At 37.7% G+C, this 20,817-nt stretch overlaps 1 protein-coding gene across 24 annotated transcripts in view; it reads right to left on the bottom strand.

The window, feature by feature from the left end:
* The window catches only part of Sec31a (SEC31 homolog A, COPII coat complex component), a 71,200-nt gene that overhangs the window by 21,610 nt on the left and 28,773 nt on the right, over positions 1 to 20,817 (bottom strand). For 7 of the 24 annotated variants that reach the window (XM_070012762.1, XM_070012766.1, XM_070012767.1 and 4 more), the window contains exons 13-21: positions 19,512 to 19,550; positions 18,929 to 19,006; positions 14,289 to 14,364; positions 13,278 to 13,456; positions 11,337 to 11,463; positions 9,296 to 9,441; positions 7,899 to 8,072; positions 4,204 to 4,380; positions 925 to 1,017 (exon numbers count right to left, since the gene is read on the bottom strand). In XM_070012762.1, the coding sequence (XP_069868863.1) occupies positions 925 to 1,017; positions 4,204 to 4,380; positions 7,899 to 8,072; positions 9,296 to 9,441; positions 11,337 to 11,463; positions 13,278 to 13,456; positions 14,289 to 14,364; positions 18,929 to 19,006; positions 19,512 to 19,550 (1,089 nt within the window). The remainder of the gene's footprint in view (positions 1 to 924; positions 1,018 to 4,203; positions 4,381 to 7,898; positions 8,073 to 9,295; positions 9,442 to 11,336; positions 11,464 to 13,277; positions 13,457 to 14,288; positions 14,365 to 18,928; positions 19,007 to 19,511; positions 19,551 to 20,817) is intronic. The other 17 variants (XM_070012770.1, XM_070012773.1, XM_070012777.1 and 14 more) reach the window with 5 other exon arrangements.

The raw sequence follows: 20,817 nt of genomic DNA, 5'->3' as shown, positions 1-20,817 counted from the left end.
TTTATTAGTTAATTGGAGTTAAGAGTTTCACAGACTTTCCTGACCAGGCTGGCTTTGAACCAAGATCCTCAGATCATAGCCTCCTAAATAGCTAGGATTACAGGCATGAGCCATGGACACTGGCTTCATGTCTACTTACACAATTTTATTGTGTAAGAAACATTGTATCTTATACATAGGATCTTCCTGAGAGCACCACATTTTATGAACAGTCTATATGAATTTTTTCTTTCTTTCTTTTTTTTTTGGTGCCAGTTCTGGGGCTTGAACTCAGGTCCTGGGTACTGTCCTTGATGCTTCTGCTCAAGGTTAGCACTCCACCAATTGAGCCACAGTGCCACTTCCAGCTTTTTGTGTACTGAGGAATCAAACCCAGGGCTTCATGCATGCTAGGCAAGCATTCTACCACTAAGCCACATTCCCAGCCCCACCCATAATGCACCCAAAATAATCACAATAAATGACAAGATGCTAACAGCCTCATAAAATTTTCAACAATACTTGTAAAGTCACCAGAACTTTTCATCTCTACTAATTTCTATCTACTACTCCACACTCTGGAAATAAGTATAGATGTCAAAAATGTTTTTCTTCAATTTCTGAAATGCTAAATAAAAAAGAGAAAAGAAAAGAAAAAATAAACAGGAAAAATATCTTCAGGAAAATAACATTTAAATCATGGTTAGAATCTTGGTTGATATTTTTGTAGCTCAAGTCAATTTAGAATTGTGCAAGGAGAGAAAGGATAAAAAATTAATCAATTGCCCTAAAAATGCCTCTTACATCCCAAAAGCAATAAAATGCAATAAGCTGGCAGACTAATGCAGAAAAGGGAAGGGTGTGAAGAAGGGGGTTAGAGAATATATAACTACATAGATTTAGGTGAGCATAATCTTGCTCAAAGAGGAATAATGAAGGATATACCTGTGTGTCAGAGGGACAGGCTGCAGGTGGATGGCTGGGAAGGGCAGTAGGAGTTTTGTTACTCCAGGTAGTAACAGTAGGGGCAATTCTAACCTGAATTGAACAAAGAAATACCAATCACAGAAAATAAAAAGTAAAAACGTTAAAAGAAGAAGAAAAAAACTTAAAAGGTATTAACAGCCAGATGCAAAGCAAAGAATAAAAGCAGCAAGATAACATATATTAGTTAGGCGACTGCATTCAAGAGAAGCTGGGATTTCAAAAGAAAAAAAAATGTTGCAATGAAATATGGGGAGGCAAACAGAAAAAGAAATCAGTATGAAAATATGAATCAAAGCATAACAATGCCATTCAAGCATCAAGAGCAAGTGGGAAAAGTGAGATCCTTTAAGATTCTGGAGAGAATAATGAGTAAAATAATGATGTTGGAAGCATTTTCAGCTGCTAGATCTGCAAACATATTGCTTCTATGCTCACTTTTCTGGATCTTATTGCAGTAAAAAAAAAAAAAAGTCTCAAATGAGGCTTTAAAAAAAAAATCACACAAAATATTTACATTGAGTATTAAAGATTACCCAGTCCAAGTCTCACTCACAAAATTCAAGGCACAGAGTGTGTGAGGGGCTTGTCACACAACTTACTGGTGATAGAGCCAGGACTGATTCCACAGCTCTGATTCTCATGTTGGTGCTTCATATGTCACCCCATATTGATTACCCTGGAGTCTTTTTTTTTTTTTTTGTGGTACCCATCCTTGGGCTTGAACACAGGGCCTGGGCATTTTCGTTGAGCTTTTTTGCTCAAAACTAGTACTCTACCACTTGAGCTATCTGGCTTTTTTGCTGGTTAACTAGAGATAAGTGTCTCATGGACTTGCCTAATTAAGCTAGCTTTGAACTGTGATCCTCAGATCTCAATGTCCTGAGGAGCTACGATTATAGGTAAGAGTAACTGGGGTCTAGCTGGAATCTTATTTTTAAGCCATCAAAATCTTTTTTGTGATAAAAATCTTTGTAGAAATTCAGTTTATGTGTGTGTATGTAAAATAAAAGGAAAGCTGTGATAGTTGAGGTGAGAGTAGAATTACAAATCTAGCCTCTTTGTCCTTTTATCTGTCTGTAAACACTGCTTTAAAACTCTAAGCTGTGTCCTAATTCACTCAGTTTATCATAATCTTTCATCAAGAAAAACATGATTCCATTTTTTCCTTAAAATTTACAATTTGTAAAGCAAAGTCTTTCAATGTCTTTACTAATTCCCAGAAAGACAGATAAACCCAAAGACATGAGAAATATTCTTTCCTCCTACTATAGAGTGTGCCTTCCTTTAGTACCCTGACAGACAGCTATACCTTCACATAAAGGGCTTGAAAGTTCTAATCCCAACTTGGATAAGATAAAAGAAGACATTCTGGAAAGAGAAGTAATTAAGTAAAATAATAATCTCTGAAACATTAATATCTTTCAGGCTACTAAGAATGTTCAAATATATTGCTCTTAAATTCTCTTTGCTAGATTTCATTATAGTCACAAAAAAAAAATCTCACAAGGGTTTAACAAAAATCACACAGAGACTATTAAAGTCCAATAGTAAGTATTACTCAATCTAATGCCAGAAAGGAAAACCAACACCCAGAGAGGTAAGGGACTTGTCAAGGATCATACAACTCTCTGCCATGAAAAACAGAAATTAGGAGGAGGCTACAATGCTTGATAAGAAATGTACTCACTATCTTGCCCATATAATTGTAACTCTTCTGTACAGTATTTTCACAATTAAAAAAAAAAAGTAAAAAAAAACAAAAAACAAAAAACAGAAATTACAACTGACAAGTTGCTTGGCAATTCTGCCTCTTATTTTTCCCAGACAACATATGGTCTATGTCACCTTCATTGTTGATTTTCTAAATCTAATACAATCCCCAGGACCATGGGGAATTTGTGTATTTGTTTTGGTAGGATCATCGCAATAACTAGAACAATGCCAGGAACTCACAGAGTCTCAAAAAGTAATTGTCAAATAAAGGGAAAAAATTAAAATGGAGTGTTCTAGATAGTATATTTAAGGTAACCTATTGTGATTAAGTTCCCATGTAAAATACCACAGAAAAAAAGAGCAGAATTATCTTTTCAGTTTTCTCTAGTTTTGTTATAATCTGTTGATATTGCTATTAATCAAGGCCATTTATTAAGGCAGAAAAATAACTTTTCATTTAGAAATATGAAGGTCATCTGTTGACCTAGAAATACGCAAGTTTCTAAATGAGACAATAAAAAACTGTAAAACCAGATTTTATGCCATTAAACACTTAGTAATTTAAATAAAACTACTAATCCTTTGCACATTCTCCTGACTACCTTCACTAATTTGCTTTTCTCTAACATCCAAGTTGTCTAAAAAAAGGGTTGTATTCTGGATAGTCTTATTGTGTAGAAACAGAATGCTGAAAAGTTGTACTAAAGATGGAGAAAAGAATATTTTATAAAAATTACTTTATAAAGTAGTTTTTAAAAATATATAGACATGGACACAAGAGGTTTTTCTTTGTTGTTGTTGTTTTTAATATACTATGTGATTTTTTTTTTGTTTCTTTTGTATGTTCTTCCTCCTCTGTTGTCCTGTATTTGATTTTGGTACCCTAGTATCGTATATACATTTATTTGAATTAGGGAAGGGAAGGGGAACAACAGAATGGTGAGATAAAGGACAAGGGGGGAACCAATGCAACAGCAAAATACACACAAGACAATATGTTGGAAATGATCTGTACAACTCAGGGGAGAGTTGGGAGGAGGGAAAGTAGGAGAAAATTGAGGGAAGGGGTAACAAGGTTGACAAGAAATATACTCATTATCTTATTTATGTAACTGAAACCCCTCTGTACATCACCTTGACAATTAAAAAAAAAACACTATACATTGTAAGATCTTCTCAAATCCTTACAAAGATTATTCTTACTACCTTACTTATGGCTTTTTAGATTAATCAAAAATGGAAGTCTCAAGAAAAGATGCATGTGTAAGCGATGTTTGATGAGAAATAGCTGAGAACAAATCTTCCTATAGAGTTTAAAACTGACTTGTATCAAAATATAATCTGTTTGATCAGATTAAAGGGATAACTTCAAATAGCAGGTCATAAACCCTACTTTCAAGCATCTAGAAAGTAAAATTATTAAAACTATGTTGTCTATTTTTACCATATCACAGATCTTTCGGCCAACAAACTATAAATAGGAATGTATAGGTATTCCTACTTTATTTGAATCGTGTTACTCACATGGGGATAATATTGTTGAGGCTGAACTCTCGGCATTTGTGGGTGGCCAGCAATTGCACCAGGCCTGCCCTTGGATGGCTGCTGCGGCCTCTCATAAGGAATTCTGGGTGATTCCTGTCCTGGCACAGGCTGTCCTTGTGCTCTACACAGTCTGTCACGAAGCTGCACAATATTTGGCTATAAGAAGCAATGGGAAAAAAAGAAAAAATCATTGATTTCACACAACAATGATAGCACGTTGATTTAAAGTAATTTAATCATTCAAGAGACCCTTTTTTTGTCAACATGTTATCCAAAGTATTGTCCTACAGTCTCTGATATTTAAGGATTCAACACTGTAGTTTCTTAAGACTGGTGCCAAAGGGCCATCATATAATAGTGTAGTTTAACTGAGGCAAGGATTTATACCATGCTCATTTCATGGCAAGTTTCATGTCACTTATTACAACCACTCTTTTGGTTTTATTTTCTTTATTTAACCTCACAATCACAGAATTACTTCTAAAACAACAACTAAATAAGGTCCCCAAAGAAAATCTCCTTGCTAAGATGGTAATGGAAGCAAATAATGATTTAAAAATGAATTTTTAAAAGAAGATTTTAAAATAACTTAAAATACAAAAGATGCCAAATCTGGACCTCTAGCTCATACAGATCTACAATTATATAAATTTACAAAAGTTGACCATATATATGCTGGCTATAAATATGTTTTAGGTGTTAACAAAATTTTAAAAAGCAATGTGTTAAATAATGGCATTTGCAGGGAAATGGATGGAGCTAGAAGGAATCATGTTGAGCGAGGTAAGCCAAGAACGAAGAGACAAACAGTACATGGTCTCCCTGGTAAGTGGATGATAAATCCAAAATGTTAGGTGATATGACAAAACTAACAGGACTTAAGAAACAAAGAACTCCCACTCATCTGGTTGAACCACTACCAAATATCCCCACGCTGCTGATCACATATATGGTATATAACATGTGAGCACCGTTATATGTTACAGACTGTGATAGACAATTTGCTCCAGGAAAGTTAGAATGAACTTGTGACTTTAAATGAGCATCATTATTCCACAATACTGTGAATTTCCGGAAATTAAGTAATCACTTAATCACAATCAAAAAAAAAAAAAAAAAAAAGAACCTCGGGGAAGGGAGGGAGGGAGGGGATGGTAGGGGGAAAACAATGGAGGGGGTAACAATGTTCAAGAGGAAGTATACTCATTACCTCACTCATGTAACTGTAACCCTCTGTATAGTATCTTTACAATAAAAAAATTAAAAAAAAAAGCAATGTGTTAAAATGTTTCCTAAGTAGTTGATTTTTATGTCTTAAAAATTATGCAATTATAGCTGGGCGCTAGTGGCTCACGCCTGTAATCCTAGCTACTCAGGAGGCTGAGATCTGAGGATCACGGTTCAAAGCCAGCCCGGGCAGGAGAGACCGTGAGACTCCTATCTCCAATAAACCACCAGAAAACTGGAAGTGGCGCTGTAGCACAAGTGGTAGAGTGCTCGCCTTGAGCTTGAAGAGCTGAGGGACAGCGCCCAGGCCCAGAGTTCAAGTCCCATGACCGACCAAAAAAAAAAAAAAAAAATTATGCAATTATATAAATTTGTTAAAGGCTCTATGAGGTCATTTAAACTCTTATGATATACTTTTATAGGGGGCAATTATGTATATCAAAGATATTGCAAAGTTTTAGGACTTATGCTTCAGAAACTGCCAAGTCTACTTTCTAAACAGAAAGCACTAACACCAAAGTATGCTTTTTTGCATAAAGGATGTTACTAAAAGCATGAAAAATAATGCATAGAAAACATATATAAGCGCCAGATGCTGGTGGCTCATGCCTGTAATCTTAGCTACTCTGGAGGCAGAAATTGGAGGATCGCAGTTCAAAGCCAAACCAGCCAGGAAAGTCTATGAGACTCTTATCTCCAAGTAATCACCAGAAAACTGGAAGTGGAGCTGTGGTTCAAAATGGTAGAGTACTAGCAAAAGAGCTCAGGGACAGCACCCAAGCCCTGAGTTCAAGCCCCAAGAACAACATCATCAACAACAACAAATGGAAAATGTATATAAGGCCAAGTATGGTGGGACTTGCCTGTAAATCTGACCATCTTAAAAGAAAAAATATATTATAAACAGTACTAGAAACAGTTTAATTCCTCTTTCTCTCTCTCCCTCTCTTCCTCCTTCTATGTTTTTCTCTATCTTAACTGTACCTCAGCTTTTGTGCTCAAGGCTAGCTCTCTATCACAGCTCCACTTCTGGCTTTTTAGTGGTTAATTAGAGATAAGAGTCTCACAGACTTTCCTGCCCAGGATGGCTTTGAACCAAAGATCCTCAGATCTTAGCCTCCTAAGTAGCTAGAATTACCAGCTAAAAAGCTTGATCTTAAGACTAGTTGGCCAAGCGACGATGGCTCACATCTGTAATCCTAGCTACTCAGGAGGCTGATATCTGAGGATAGGGGTTCAAAGCCAGCCTGGGCAGGAAAGTCGTGAGACTCTTATCTCCAATAAAAACCACTAGAAAACCAGAAGTGGTGCTGTGGCCCAAGCGGTAGAGCGTTTGCCTTGAGCTGAAGAGCGCAGAGACAGCGCCCAAGCCCAGAGTTCAAGCCCCACAACTGACCAAAAAAAAAAAAAAAAAGACTAGTTGATCTAAAGGACTAAGACTAAGTAAGTCTAGGATAAAAGGTCTTATTAATACATTTCAATATAAAAATGAAAAAGTAAGGATGTGAAGGGTAAACAAAGGAGGAGGCTGCAATGCTTGGTAAGAAATGTATGCATTATCCTGCCCATGTAATTGTAACCCCTCTGTACAATATGTTCACAAATAAAATAAAATTTTTTAAAAAATGAAAAAAAAAATGAAAAAGTCAAAAGTTTTTGTTGTTGTTGTTGTTTTTTGGGTCCGGTCGTGGGGCCTGAACTCTGGGCCTGGGCGCTGTCCCTCAGCTCTTCAGCTCAAGGCTAGCTAGCGCTCTACCACTTGAGCCACAGCGCCACTTCCGGCTTTTTTCCTTTTGCTTATGTGGTGCTGAGGAATCGAATCCAGGGCCTCAGGCATGCAAGGTAAATGTTCTACCACTGAGCCACCTTACCAGCCCCAAGTCAAAAGTTTTATAAGCTGGGCACTAACTATTGAGCAATTCGGGAGGCTGAGATCTAAGGATCTCTGTTTTGGGCAGGAAACTCTATGAGACTCTTATCTCCAATTAACCATCGGAAAACTGGGAGTGAAGCTGTGGTTCAAAATGGCAGAGTACTAGCTTTGAGCATAAAAGCTCAGGAACAGTGCCCAGGCCCTGAGTTCAAGCCCCACAACTGACAAAAAAAGTTTTTATAAAACTGCTTATGATAAAATCATTATAAAAAAAAGACTTTCCATTCTTCCCAATATTCCTATTAATAAATAATACAATTAAGAATATACAAAACCAAATAGCTCTGGATTTGTGAGTGTGTCTGTATACACACATATATGTATATGTTAAGTGCATGTATTATATTACAATAGCATCTTATCTCTCTGGCAGACCTAGGGTACATCAAAAATGATCCTATCTATTTCACAGATTTCCGGTTCTAGCATGTGCATAACTAATACCAAGTGGTATCTAATTAGACTCATTTCATTCATTCATTAAAAAAGAAGAAAACAAACATTATTCTAATACCTGGTTGGTATTGTCAGGTAGAAAAGCCAAGGCTGCAGCAATACTACCCTGGGCTGCCAACAAATTAGCATACTGACTCATCTTCTCAGCTAAAAGAACTCCTACAGTATTTGTGTCCATGGCTTGGGTGAGTTGTACAGCTTTTCGGAGGATGACAACTTTCTCAATCAGATCCTAAATGAGAAAAATAAGGGAAAACAAGAAAAAAACAGAAATACTAAGATCATGTGTGTGAGAAGCAGTAGGGAAAGAGAAAGGTTCTAACATTTCCAAAACCCAGTACAAGTGCAATTCCCATTATCAGCCCTATTTGAAAAGTACATAGTAGTTGACCACCGTTTTATGAAATGGAAAAAGAAGTGAGGAGGAGGGAAGTCTTTTACTTATGGATAGGATATAAGTTACTGTCTTCTCCTAAACATCCTCAAATTGCTAGATACTTGTCTATTGATATAAAATAGGCTATTATCCAAAGTGAAAGTGCTTGGGAAATAGTTTCTGCCTTTAGGTAGAAACTATGTCCTTGCAAGTAAAGAATTTTGAGTATAAACATCATATTATCTTTCCTATAACAATACCATTACTATGAAGTGACTCAGGAACAAAAGTACATGGCCATTAAAGGGAATATATGCTATATAGTATTATAGTATAAGTGTTGAATGTATCCCAATGGCCCAGTGGTTTGGTATCCAAGGTAAACTCTGTAAGCAGGGTGTACAAAGAGTGAAACAAGTGTTTTTCTTTCAGAAGCTATTAAAAGAAACACTTTGATTTTCTACCTTATTTTTAGTTCCAGTGAAATGATCTTGAAAGCAATGACTCTACTGATAAAAATCTCTTCCTACAGAGAATATAATTATTAACAAAATGTAAAACTGCTAATTATATGCATTGGAAAAAAAATCTAAAAATATAGCTAATTCAGATGCCTAAGAATAGTCCCAGTTTTACTTCTCTTGTTTGTGTATTGGTGCTACAGGGGACTCCACTGACTTCTTACTTTCATTCTTCCTTCGTCATGAAAATTCTCCATTAATTCTCACGAAGCCTCCTATTCCTTAGCCACAAGCACTTGGTGAAGCCACTGAAGGCATGAGCAGCATAAGGAAAAGAACTAAATATTATGGTTCAGTATTCCTGCCACGTACTACTCCCAGATCACAAACTTATCTTGCCAAGAGTTGCAATCCCATTTTTCTATTCTATCATCTCAAACACTGCTTCTTTAAAGTCAGAAATAAATGCATAATTTTTCAGCAAAAAAACTCCAAAAAGCAAGTAGGGTGAAAGCAATACATTTCTAGAATAATTGAATTTCTAGAATATAACTTGATCTTACACAGTGTGAAAGAAAACACTACAAAGCAAGTATTTTTTTTTTTCCAGACACTAACCTGAAGGGACAGAGGATTGCTACCATCTTGTGCTTTAGTCCAACAGGCAACTAGTTTTTCTACATTCCCTGCACAAATATAGCAGAGACATGCCTGGGCCTGCAGGAGGCTATCTCCTTCACTTTCGAGCCTAGTTCCCAAAAGATCTATAAATCAAGAAGAAGAAAAAAAAGTTAATGTATATATGAAGTTGTGAGCAATTCAGTAATATTTCTGAGGAATGCACTAAATTTCACAGCTCATGAGTAGCAGAGAGAAACAACCTTACTCTAAATGCTCAGTAAACACCTTTGTTAAGTGGATTATAAATCACAAGTAGTGATTTCTCAAGATTCTATATCCAGCTATAAAACTGATTTTCATAAACTATATTAAAATAAAAAATGGGAAGAATATTTAAATAGAAAATTCCTAATGGTGAATAGAGAGTGAGCAAATGTAGTTACTATATTCAATATAAACTATATAAAAAAATGAACCACATAACTTGAGGGAAGGGATAGGAAGAATACTGGGGTAGAACAACGGAAGCAGTGACAAAGAATAAAAAGCATTGTACGTCATGACCTAACTTATGGAATTATAAACTCTTTGTACAACTACTTAATAAAATAATTCCTACTGTCTCATTGGGAATAGAGTATCAGTAGTAGATCTACTATACATTATTTAGAAAAATACAGTTGTCTAATTTTCATATTTGAATATTTTCAAAGTAGCAAATGGTTGAGATTTTTTTTGTGTGTGGCAGTCCTGGGATTTAAACTCAGGCATAGGTACTATCCCTGAGCTCTCTTGTTCAATGCTAGCCCTCTTGAGTACAGCTGTACTTCTGTTTTTTGGGGGTAGTTAATTAAGGATACAAGTGACATGGACTTTCCTGTCCCATCTGGCTTCAAACCACAATCCTCAGATCTCAGCCTCCTGAGTAGCTAGATTATAGGTATAAACCACTGGCATTCCACCTTTTATGGGCTTTTAAAATATCATGGCTAACATTTAGTAAATGAGAAATATGTGTCATTTTGAGATGTATACAATGAGTTTTTTTTTTTTTTTTTTTGCCAGTTGTGGGGCCTGAACTCTGGGCCTGCGTGCTGTCCCCCAGCTCTTCAGCTCGACTAGTGCTCTACCACTTCAGCCACAGCACCACTTCCAGCTTTTTTTGCATATGTGGTGCTGAGAAATAGAACCCAGGGCCTCATGCATGCAAGGCAAGCAGTCTACCATTGAGCCACCTTCCCAGCCCTACAATGAGATTTTTTTTAATGATTTTTCCTAGGTAATACTAGTAGCAAGTAGCAGAGTCAAGTATCTGAAACCAGAACCACCAAACAGTATTAAAAAGTGAGGCTATGGCTCAAGTGGTAGAGTGCTAGCCTTGAGTGAAAAAGCTAAAGGACAGCAGCACCCAAGTCCTGAATTCAAACCTCAGTATGGCACAATGAATAACAAATGAACAAGTGGAGAAAGGAAAAAAGTAATGTACTTGATGATTCTTTTTACTTTTTTTTTTTAGTGGTGGTGTTAGGGATTGATCTGAGGACCCTCTACTCAATAGGAAAGTGCTCTACATAGCTGAGCTGTATCTCCCATCTCTATTTTAGTGTGTGTGTGTGTATGTGTGTGCGTGTGTGCGCGTGTGTGTGTGTGCACGTGTGTGCGCGCGTGTGCACGCGTACATAGGCATTTGTCCTGGGGTTTGAACTCAAGCCCTGCGCATTATTCCTTAGTCTTTTTACTCAAGGTTGGCGCTCTACCAGTTGAACAATAACTCTACTTCTAACTTTTGGTGGTTAATTGGGAGATGAGAGTCTCATGGATTTTCCTGCCTAGAGTGGTATCAAACCACAATTCTTAGTTCTCAGCCTCCTGAGTAGCTTGGATTATAGGTATAAGCCAGTGGCACTTGGCTTACATTTTGTAATTCTTATTTGCAATCAAGAGGTTTACAATAATCCCTAATAAAGACTGTATTAATTTTATTAACAATATATCACACCATTTATGTAATGTAGTTAATGGAAAGCTTATTTCTTACCACAGAGGGCTGAAAATTCATCTGGTTTAGCGTAAGTCAATACTGCAGCTAAAGCTTCTCTCCAATTTTTAAGATCACAAGATTCAACAATTTCTTTCCAGTTCTTCATTACCACTGCAGTGATGAGCTTGGGAAAGGAAAACGAAGGGAAAATTAACTTTTTATAATATTAATGCTTTTTTTTTTTTTGATAGTCCTGGGGCTTGAACTCTGGGGCCTGGGTACTGTTCCTGTCCTTGGGCTCCATTTTTTGCTCAAAGCTAGTGCTCTGCCACTTGAGCCACAGTGCCACTTCCAGCTTTTTCTGTGATTAGCTGGTCTGAGTCTCACAGACTTTCCTGCCCAAAGATGGCTTCAAACCATGACCCTCAGATCTCAGCCTCCTGAGTAGCCAGGATTTCCAGCGCCAGGCAAAAATTAACTTTATTAACAGATGCTTAACGGAAAATTAACTTCTCCATTCATTTCTTTACAGACTGATTCTACTCATTGGCTCACTCACTAACTTACAGTGCTCGGGATCTAAACCAGGATCATATGCATAAAAAGTTCTACTGCTGAATTATATTTCCAGCATTACTTTTCAAAACCACTAATCAAAGCCAGGTACTAGTGGCTCATGCCACTAGCTAATCCTAGCTAATCAGGAAGCTGAGATCTGAGGATCATGGTTAAAAGCCAACCCAGGCAGGAAAGTCCATGAGACTCTTGTTTTTTTTTTTTTTTTTTTTTTTTGGGGGGGGTCCGGTTTTGGGTCCTGAACTCTGGGCCGGGGCGCTGTCCCTCAGCTCTTCAGCTCAAGGCTAGCACTCTTATCACTTGAGCTACAGCACCCCTTTGGCGTTTTCTTTTTTTTTTTTTTGCTTATGTGGTGCTGAGGAATCGAACCCAGGGCCTCAGGCATGCAAGGCAAGTGCTTTACTACTGAGCCACCTTCCCAGCCCCTCATGAGACTCTTATTTCCAATAAACCACTAGAAAACTGGAAGTGGTGTTGTGGCTCAAGTGGTAGAGCGCTAGCCTTGAGCTGAAGAGCTGAGGGACCGCACCCAGGCCCCAAGTTCAAGCCCCACAACCAACAACAACAACAAAAAAAACAACTAATCACTATACTTCATACCAAATAAATTAGTTGCAAAGTGAAGTATATAATTCAATAAATAGCATTATTTTTCCTTAGAAAAACACACACATATTTTATAATATGTATAGCATGATAACAGAACAGGAAAATGTACCCTGGTGTGATGGATCAGGAAAACTGCCTGAACATGCAAACTTAAGCAGGAAGTAACTTCACAAGAAGAAAAAGTCATTCTAGGTTAAGTTAAAATAGGGGACAAAATTCCACAGAGAAAGGAACAGTATGGAATAAGAGATTGAAGATAATCACTATGGTTAAAGTACAATAGAGAGGTACACAAAGTAAAAGAGAGAAACTTGAGCTGAGGCTGTAGAGACTGACAACCAGTGTAGTTGGGATTCAAAACTGGTGCAATTTTATGGAAATACTTTCCATAAGCATTGCTTTCCATTTTATGAAAACTTCTTAAAAGCTTAACATAAAACAAATTATACATTTTAGAAAAGGGATCATTAGCCAGGCGAAGGTGGCTCATGTCTGTAATCCTAGCTACTCAGGAGGCTGAGATCTGAGGATTGTGGTTCAAAGCCAGCCCAGGCAGGAGTGTCCATGAGACTCTTATATCCAATTAACCAGCAGAAAAACTAGAAGTGGCACTGTGGCTCAAGCAGTAGAGTGCCAGCCTTGAGCTGAAGAGCTCAGGGACAGCACCCAGGCCCAGAGTTCAATCTCCATGACTGACAAAAAACAAAAACAAAAAACTTTTGAGGCCAGCCTGACTACATTTTTGAGACTCTGTGTCAAAAATAAAACAAACAAAAAGATAAATGTTATTGTTTATCTTGAAAAATTACATACCCTGGTGATTTTGCTTTGGGATTTTGCAAAGTATTTTTTCTGAGTCCGAGCCAAGAGTTCTTGTCCACCTGCTATGGCCAATATAATTGCATCAGCCATTCGGTTATCATGTAAACAAAGGTCAACAGCACTCTCAAAATTACCAGTCAGCAAAGCCTGAGTAATTAAGCCATCAATATCTGCAACAAGGAAATAAAACACACAAATTATCAGAGTCAGTTATTACAACAAGAAAATTACATACCTGCTTTTATACATAACAGAAAGGGAGAACACAGTGCTAGTTTTTGAAAACTGGTGGATAAAATTTCTAACATAAACTGTTAGTATTTATGAAAGAGAGCTATAAAAATAAACTAAGATACACGTAAAATAATGACATTTGTAGGGTGCTTAAACTGGATTACTGAAAAATCACTTAGGTATCAGAATATACCTCCCTCCTTCCTAAGATACCAATTACCTATACTAATTTTTTGGTCAGCTGTGTGGGGCTTGAAATCTGAGCCTTGGCACTGTCCCTCAACTTCTCAGCTCAAGAAGAGTGCTATGAGCCACAGCACCATTTCCAGTTTTCTGGTGATTTATTGGAGAAGAGTTTCATGGCTTTTCCTGCTCAGGCTGGCTCGGAACTGCAACCCTCAGATTTCAGCCTCCTGAGAAGCTAGGATTATAGGCGCGAACCACGGGCGCCTGGCTTCCTTTCTATCTTTGACAAAAAATTTCCAACCAGGTACTATAGGATATATATGCCTATGATCCCAGCACTTGGAAGGCTAAGACAGAATAATTACTTGGAAGGACATCTGGACTATAAAACAAGATCTTGTCTCAAAACAACACACACACACACACACACACACACACACACACACACACACACACAAACACACACATACACTCTCTCTCTCTCTCTCTCTCTCTCTCTCTCTCTCCCTCTTTCTCTCTTCTAACTTAAAACTGTCTTCAAATGGTTTAAAAAAATTTGAAATCCAACCAACATGGACTTACCCCCACTGATGGAAATATTAAAGGTTCCTTTAGCTGAAGGTAGAAATTCAGATTCTTGTTTTTCCTCTTTTACACACTAAGGAGATGAAAAGGCAACAATTTAGCCAAAGTAAAGTACAGAATAATTTACTGGCAAACAAAATTTATATCTGATGATTCAGCTACTGACAATAAATTGATGATATGTCAACTTACTCTAGAGATGGTTTCTTAACCTAGTTTACACTAGGCTCTAGCACTTCCTAATTTATTCTCCTTATGCAGTCAGAAAAAAATCCTAGGTGATCAGAAATAATGTTAAACTCAAGCCAGGAGCTGGTGACTCAAGCTTATAAATCCTAGCTACTCAGGAGGCTGAGATTTGATGTTCATGGTTCAAAAGCCAGCCTAGCCAGGAAAAGTCCATGATATTCATTTTTTCCCCCCCGGTTGTGGGGCTTGAACTCTGGGCCTGGGCGCTGTCCCTCAGCTCTTCAGCTCAAGGCTAGCACTCTATCACTTGAGCCACAGCCCTACTTCCCATTTTCTGGTGGTTTACTGGAGAAGAGTCTCACTGACTTTCCTGCCTGGGCTGGCTTTGAACCATGATCCTCAGATCTCAGCCTCCTGAGTAGCTAGGATTACAGGTGTGAGCCATTGGCGTCCAGCTCCATGATTCTTTTATTTTATTTTTGTCGGTTGTAGGTCCTGAACTCTGTCCCTGGGCACTGTCTCTGAACTCTTCAGCTCAAGGCAAGTGCGCTACCACTTCAGCCACTTCCTGCTTTTTCTGCTTATATGGTGCTGAGGAATCGAATCCAGGGCCTCATGCACGCAAGGCAAGCACTCTACTACTGAGCCACCTTCTTTTTTTTTTTTTTTTGGGTCCGGTCGTGGGGCCTGTACTCTGAGCCTGAGCACTATCCCTCAGCTCTTCAGCTCAAGGCTAGCGCTCTACCACTTGAGCCACAGCACCACTTCCATGATACTCTTATCTCCAATAAAACTGGAAATAGGGCTGTGGCTCAAAATGGCAGAGCACTAACCTTGAGCAAAAAAGCTCAGGGGCAGCACATCCAGTCAGCCCCATGACTGACCAAAAAAAAAAAAAAAAAAAAGGAAGGAAGGAAGGAAGGAAAACCACAACCAAATACAAATGTACCTATTCATTATAGGTATCAGAAAAGTTATTATCAAAAGTAAAGAATCTGCCAGGTGCTGGTGGCTCACACCTGTAATCCTAGCTACTCAGGAGGCTGAGATCTGAGGATCGCGGTTCAAAGCCAGCCCGGGCAGGAGAGACCATGAGACTCCTATCTCCAATAAACCACCAGAAAACCAGAAGTGGCGCTGTAGCTCAAGTGGTAGAGCGCTCGCCTTGAGCTGAAGAGCTGAGGGACAGCGCCCAGGCCCAGAGTTCAAGCCCCACGACCGACAAAAAAAAAAAAAAAAGTAAAGAATCTGCCAGGCACCAATAACTAACTCATGCCTGTAATCCTAGCTACTCAAGAGGCTGAGAACAAAGGATCACAGCTTGAAGCCAGCCTGGCCAGGAAAGTCTATGAGACACTTATCTCTAATTAACCAGCAAAAAGCCAAAAGTGGACCTGTAGTTTAAGTGGTAAAAGACTTGGCCCTGAGCCAAAGAAGCTCAGGGGACAGAGTCCAGGCCCCAAGTTCAAGCCCATGACTAGCATAAGAAAAGAAAAAAAAAAAGTGAAGAAATATTGTTTTCTAAGATACTCCAGCTCTGAATAGCAAAGTTACTACCAAAAGTGAAGGATCAGCCAGGCATCAGTGTCTTACACCTATACTCCTTGCTACTCAAGAGGCTGAGATCTGAGGATCATGGTTCAAAACCAGCCAAGGCAGAAATGGAGCTGTGGCTCTAAGAAGTAGTACTAACTTGAGCACAAAAGTTCAGGGACAGTGCCCAGGCCCTGAGTTTAAGGCCCAGAACAGGCAGACAAACAAACAATGAAGAATCTGTTTTCTTAGATACCCTATTCTGAGTAGTTTTAAACATTCAAAATGTACATGATTTAAATTATATTTAAATTTTAAAATAAACATACTTCTACACATTTATACATTCCAGCCTACTAAGTTTGATTATAGCGTTTTTTAATTAAATCATGAAAAAAAATCCTTGATGTTTCTCAGCACAAAAGCAATATAGGGCCAGGAGCCAGTGGCTAACACCTACAATTTATCTACTCAGCAGGCTTCTATCTGAGGATCTTGGTTTTGAAGTGACCAGAGGCAGGAAAAAAAAACAAGAGAGTCTTATCTATAATTAACCAGTAGAAAAGTTGGAAGTGGAAGTGCAGGCATGGAAAATTGGTAGAGCACCAGCTGGGAGTGAGAAAGTCTAGTAAGAACTTGAGGCTCTGAGTTCAAGCTCCAGCTCCAGCAAAAACAAAAACAAACAACAACAACAACTAAACCCTCGAAAGCAATATAGGGGGCTGCAGATAGGTGCAGCTCAGTAGTAGGGTACTTGCCCAGCATATGTGAGGCCCTGGGTTTGATCTCTAGCACCATAAAGAAAATATAGTATTTGTAAATATTTAAATATACCCAAATCCAATTATATATTTCATGTTCTCCCAAATTAGTCCTATCTGACAGAACAGGTTAAACTGGTTATACAGAGGGGGGAGGGAAAGAGAGAGAGAGAGAACTTGTAGGGCAATAGTTTGAATATTTACAGGAAAAAATTGAAATCTGAAATAATTCAAATCCCAAATTCTAGTTCAATTAGGAATGTTCAACTTGTAAAGTCTATACTAATATTCTAAACTGTTTCTTTTTAAAGAAAAATACTGCTGGGTGCCAGTGGCTCACACCTGTAATCCTAGATCAGGAGGCTGAGATCTGAGGATCATGGTTCAAAGCCAGCCAGGGCAGGAAAGTCTGTGAGACTCTTATCTCCAATAAACTACTCAGAAAACACTGAAAGTGGCATTGTGGCTCAAGGGGTAGAACACTAGCCAGGAACACAAAGAGGCTCAGGAAGAGGGCCCAGGACCAGCAAAACAGCAACAACAAAAAAGAAAAAAAAAAAAACACAAAAAAATCCTGCTCTCCTACAAGACAAACTATCTTCTGTGCTTGTGTGTTACCTGTATATTTTAATGTAAATTCTTAAAATTAAAAGCATTGTGGAACTGAAACATTTTACTGCATAGTATAGCATAACTTCATGTTTAACTAGTTAATATTTGTATTACAAAAAATCAACTATAAACTGGGTGTCGGTGGCTCATGCCTGTAATCCTAGCTACTCAGGAGTCTGAGATCTGAGGATGGCGGTTCAAAGCCAGCCTAGGGAAGAAAAGTCCATGAGACTCTTATCTCCAGAAAACCAGAAAGTGGCCCTGTGGCTCAGTGGTAGAGTGCTCGCCTTGAGCTGAAGAGCTGAAGAGCACCCAGGCCCAGAGTTCAAGCGCCACTACCCACCAAAGAAAAAAAAGTCAACTTTCCCCAAGTGAATAAAAGCATTTGAAAGCATTTGTAAGTCATTGGTTTTAATCCCCAGTATCATACACAATGCACAAATACAAACTTTCCTTGTTTAACTTTTTCAAATTAGCTTTCTACAAACAGCTTTTATTGGATTTCTAAAATATACACAAGGTCAAATGGTACAAAATTGTTAAAAGTGTAGATTTATCCCTTTAAACACAATTTTTCAAGCATTATTACTTATAATTCATGATATATTATCAAATCTTTTACTTAAAATAGTTAATGTAATTAAAAACAAATATACAATATTTATACATCTACAATTCTCTCTAGGCATTCCCACAAATGAGTTCAAATTTTATTAAGATTTTTATCCCTATCTTGTTGCTCTGTTAAATGCTAGGAGATTGATTTTAAGGGAAAAATACTTTTAATAATAATCTTAAGTCTAAGTATATTGATGAATTGTTTTTATAACTTAAATGATTATATAAAATATTCCATATTTAAGATACTCCCCTATCACAAAGAGCAATGAAAAAGAAAAAGATGAGATGAGAAGAACTTGTTGATTAATTTTCCAAAATGAAACAAAATTAGAAACAAGAAAAGTAAATTATAGAATTAGTTATTAGTGGTTAAGGTGCTCCAGAAATTAAAAAGGAAAAAATGATACAATTCTGTGTTCAAGGACTCTTAATTAGTTACAACAATTATCAAGTATAACTAGTATAACTAAGGAGCAATGAACAGTAAATCATGACAATCAGTTTAGTTCAAAGGAGTATTTTTTATTTGCATTCCAAGTTCAGGGCTAATTTAAAGCCTAGACTATACGTAATGGTCCCTAAATATTAATATGCTAAAAAAATAAGTTGACATGCAATAAACAGATTTCTAAATAAGATCTCTTCATTTTAACATGCTAACTGCCATCTGACCAAATCCATTTAACTTCAAATGAGTTGTTACTTTTAAACTATACAATCCACAAGCAAGGTAAGAGACCTAGAGTTCAGAGGTGATATTTCTGTCAGTCTAGGTAAACAGATTCCTACTGTAAATAGTTTTAGGAAAACAATATGCTACAACTTCATTTTGTAAGGTAGTCAAGATAATTTTCTATGATTCAATGTGAGATACATAAATATCACATCCTTGTCCAATATAATATGAAAAAAAATAAGTACCTCTCCCAAGAGCTGCTCTTCAGCAGCAGGGCTCTCCTCCCCATCACTCTGTGCTACTTGGTCAGAGTCTTTAAGAGCCTTTGGTACACAAAACAATCACACAGGAAGTTGAAGAAGGTAGCATTAAAAGTTTATTAGTAACAAGGAAGATGAAAGACCCAACCAATAACATCCAGAGCTAGTTTGATGGTAAGAAGCAATACCAAGTAAATTTACTTGAGAAACATTGCAGGAAAAGCAACGAATAATTACTGCTAAAATCTTTCCTTTTTTCCCCTACCAAATGTCATCCATTTGCGAGAGACATTTACTCCAAGTATCTAAGCAGTCATCTGATTCCAATTTTCTTCCTTTACAAAATTTAACTATGCCAAAATAAAGGAATGCTTTCCCAGCTAAACTTAACTGAGAATTTTGACTTTTTGTTAAAATATTTAGGATTAGCATTTATTTTTACACCATAAGGCACAAAAGACATCAACAGATAAAGTTCTTATACTTCTTTCTTACAACTTAATCAACTTTTAGAAGGTAGTTATTTGCTTTTTTCTCAGAAGGTAGCTATTTTTAAAGACCTCCTTACCACATCGGATCCATCCACTTTGTTCATGGCCAAAGCAATCTGAAATAAAAATAACAACTCACCTACTAACTGGAATTCTATTTCATGACATACAATAAATGTTCACCTCTTACCCTATTTTTCGTTGGCAAAAATCCACAGAAGTTCTTATTAGGGATAGGTTGATTTGAGGGTGTTTTTTTGTGTGTGTGTGGAGGGAGGCTATTTGTTTGCTTTGTGCTGGTTCTTGGGCTGGAACTCAGGGCATGGGCTATCCATCCCTGAGCTTTTTTGCTCAAGGCTCTAGCTCTACCACTTGAGCCATAGCTCCACTTCTGGCTTTTTATTGTTGTTGTTTTTTAGTAGTTAATTGAAGATAAGATCCTCACAAGCTTTCCTGCCCAGGGCTGGCTTCACATCCAAATACTCAGATCTCAATCTTCTGAACTAGGGTTAAAGGCATAAGCCACCAGCACCTGGCTGATTTCATCTTTTTTTTTTTTTTTTTGTCGTCATGGGGCTTGAACTCTGGGCTTTGGGTGCTGTCCTTGTGCTCTTTCGCTTGAGCCACAGCACCACTTCTGGTTTTCTAGTGGTTTATTGGAGATCAGAGTCTCCGACTTTCCTGTGTGGGCTGGCTTTGAACAATGATCCTCGGCTCTCAGCCTCCTGAGTAGCTAGGATTACAGGCGTGAGCCACGGGCGCCTGGCTTGATTTCATCTTTTTAAAAGAGACTTTTAAAAATATAATTGCTTTGTTATTATTAAGGTGTTGTGCAGAAGGGTTATCATTTTATGTCAGGTAATGAGTACATTTCTTTTTTGGACAATGTCATCCTAAAAGGGATTTTTTTAAAGTTAAACTATGGAGCAAATCACTTGGGATTTCTATTTACTAAGATTCAGTACAATAATTCACAATTCTGGGGCTGGGAAGGCGGCTCAGTGGTAGAGCACTTGCTTTACAAGCGCATGAGTGGCGCTGTGGCTCAAGTGGTAGAGTGCTAACCTTGAACTGAAGAGCTGAGGGACAGCACCCAGGCCCAGAATTCAGGCCCCATGACCGGACCCCCCCAAAAAAATAATAATAATAATTGACACTTATGTTGTAAAATACATACTTACTTGTTAGCTAGATTAACTCAACAAAGTTCGAAAAATGTGTGCCAAAAGTATAAATAAGCACAACTAATATGGAAAATTGTGGTAAGTTGAAATACAGAACATAGGGGGATTTCTAAGTTTCTTTCCCACACAAGGCCACTGTACATAACCTGTTAAAATCTCAATGTTACTTCTATTTGAGACTCACAGTGTCTTATCTGTC

The sequence above is a fragment of the Dipodomys merriami genome, unplaced genomic scaffold (assembly GCF_024711535.1).
Source record: "Dipodomys merriami isolate MVZ:Mamm:240054 unplaced genomic scaffold, mDipMer1.0.p SCAF_9, whole genome shotgun sequence".
Taxonomy (NCBI): Eukaryota; Metazoa; Chordata; class Mammalia; order Rodentia; family Heteromyidae; genus Dipodomys; species Dipodomys merriami.
Note: the sequence above shows the minus strand (reverse complement) of the source record. Positions and strands in the feature narration are given on the sequence as shown.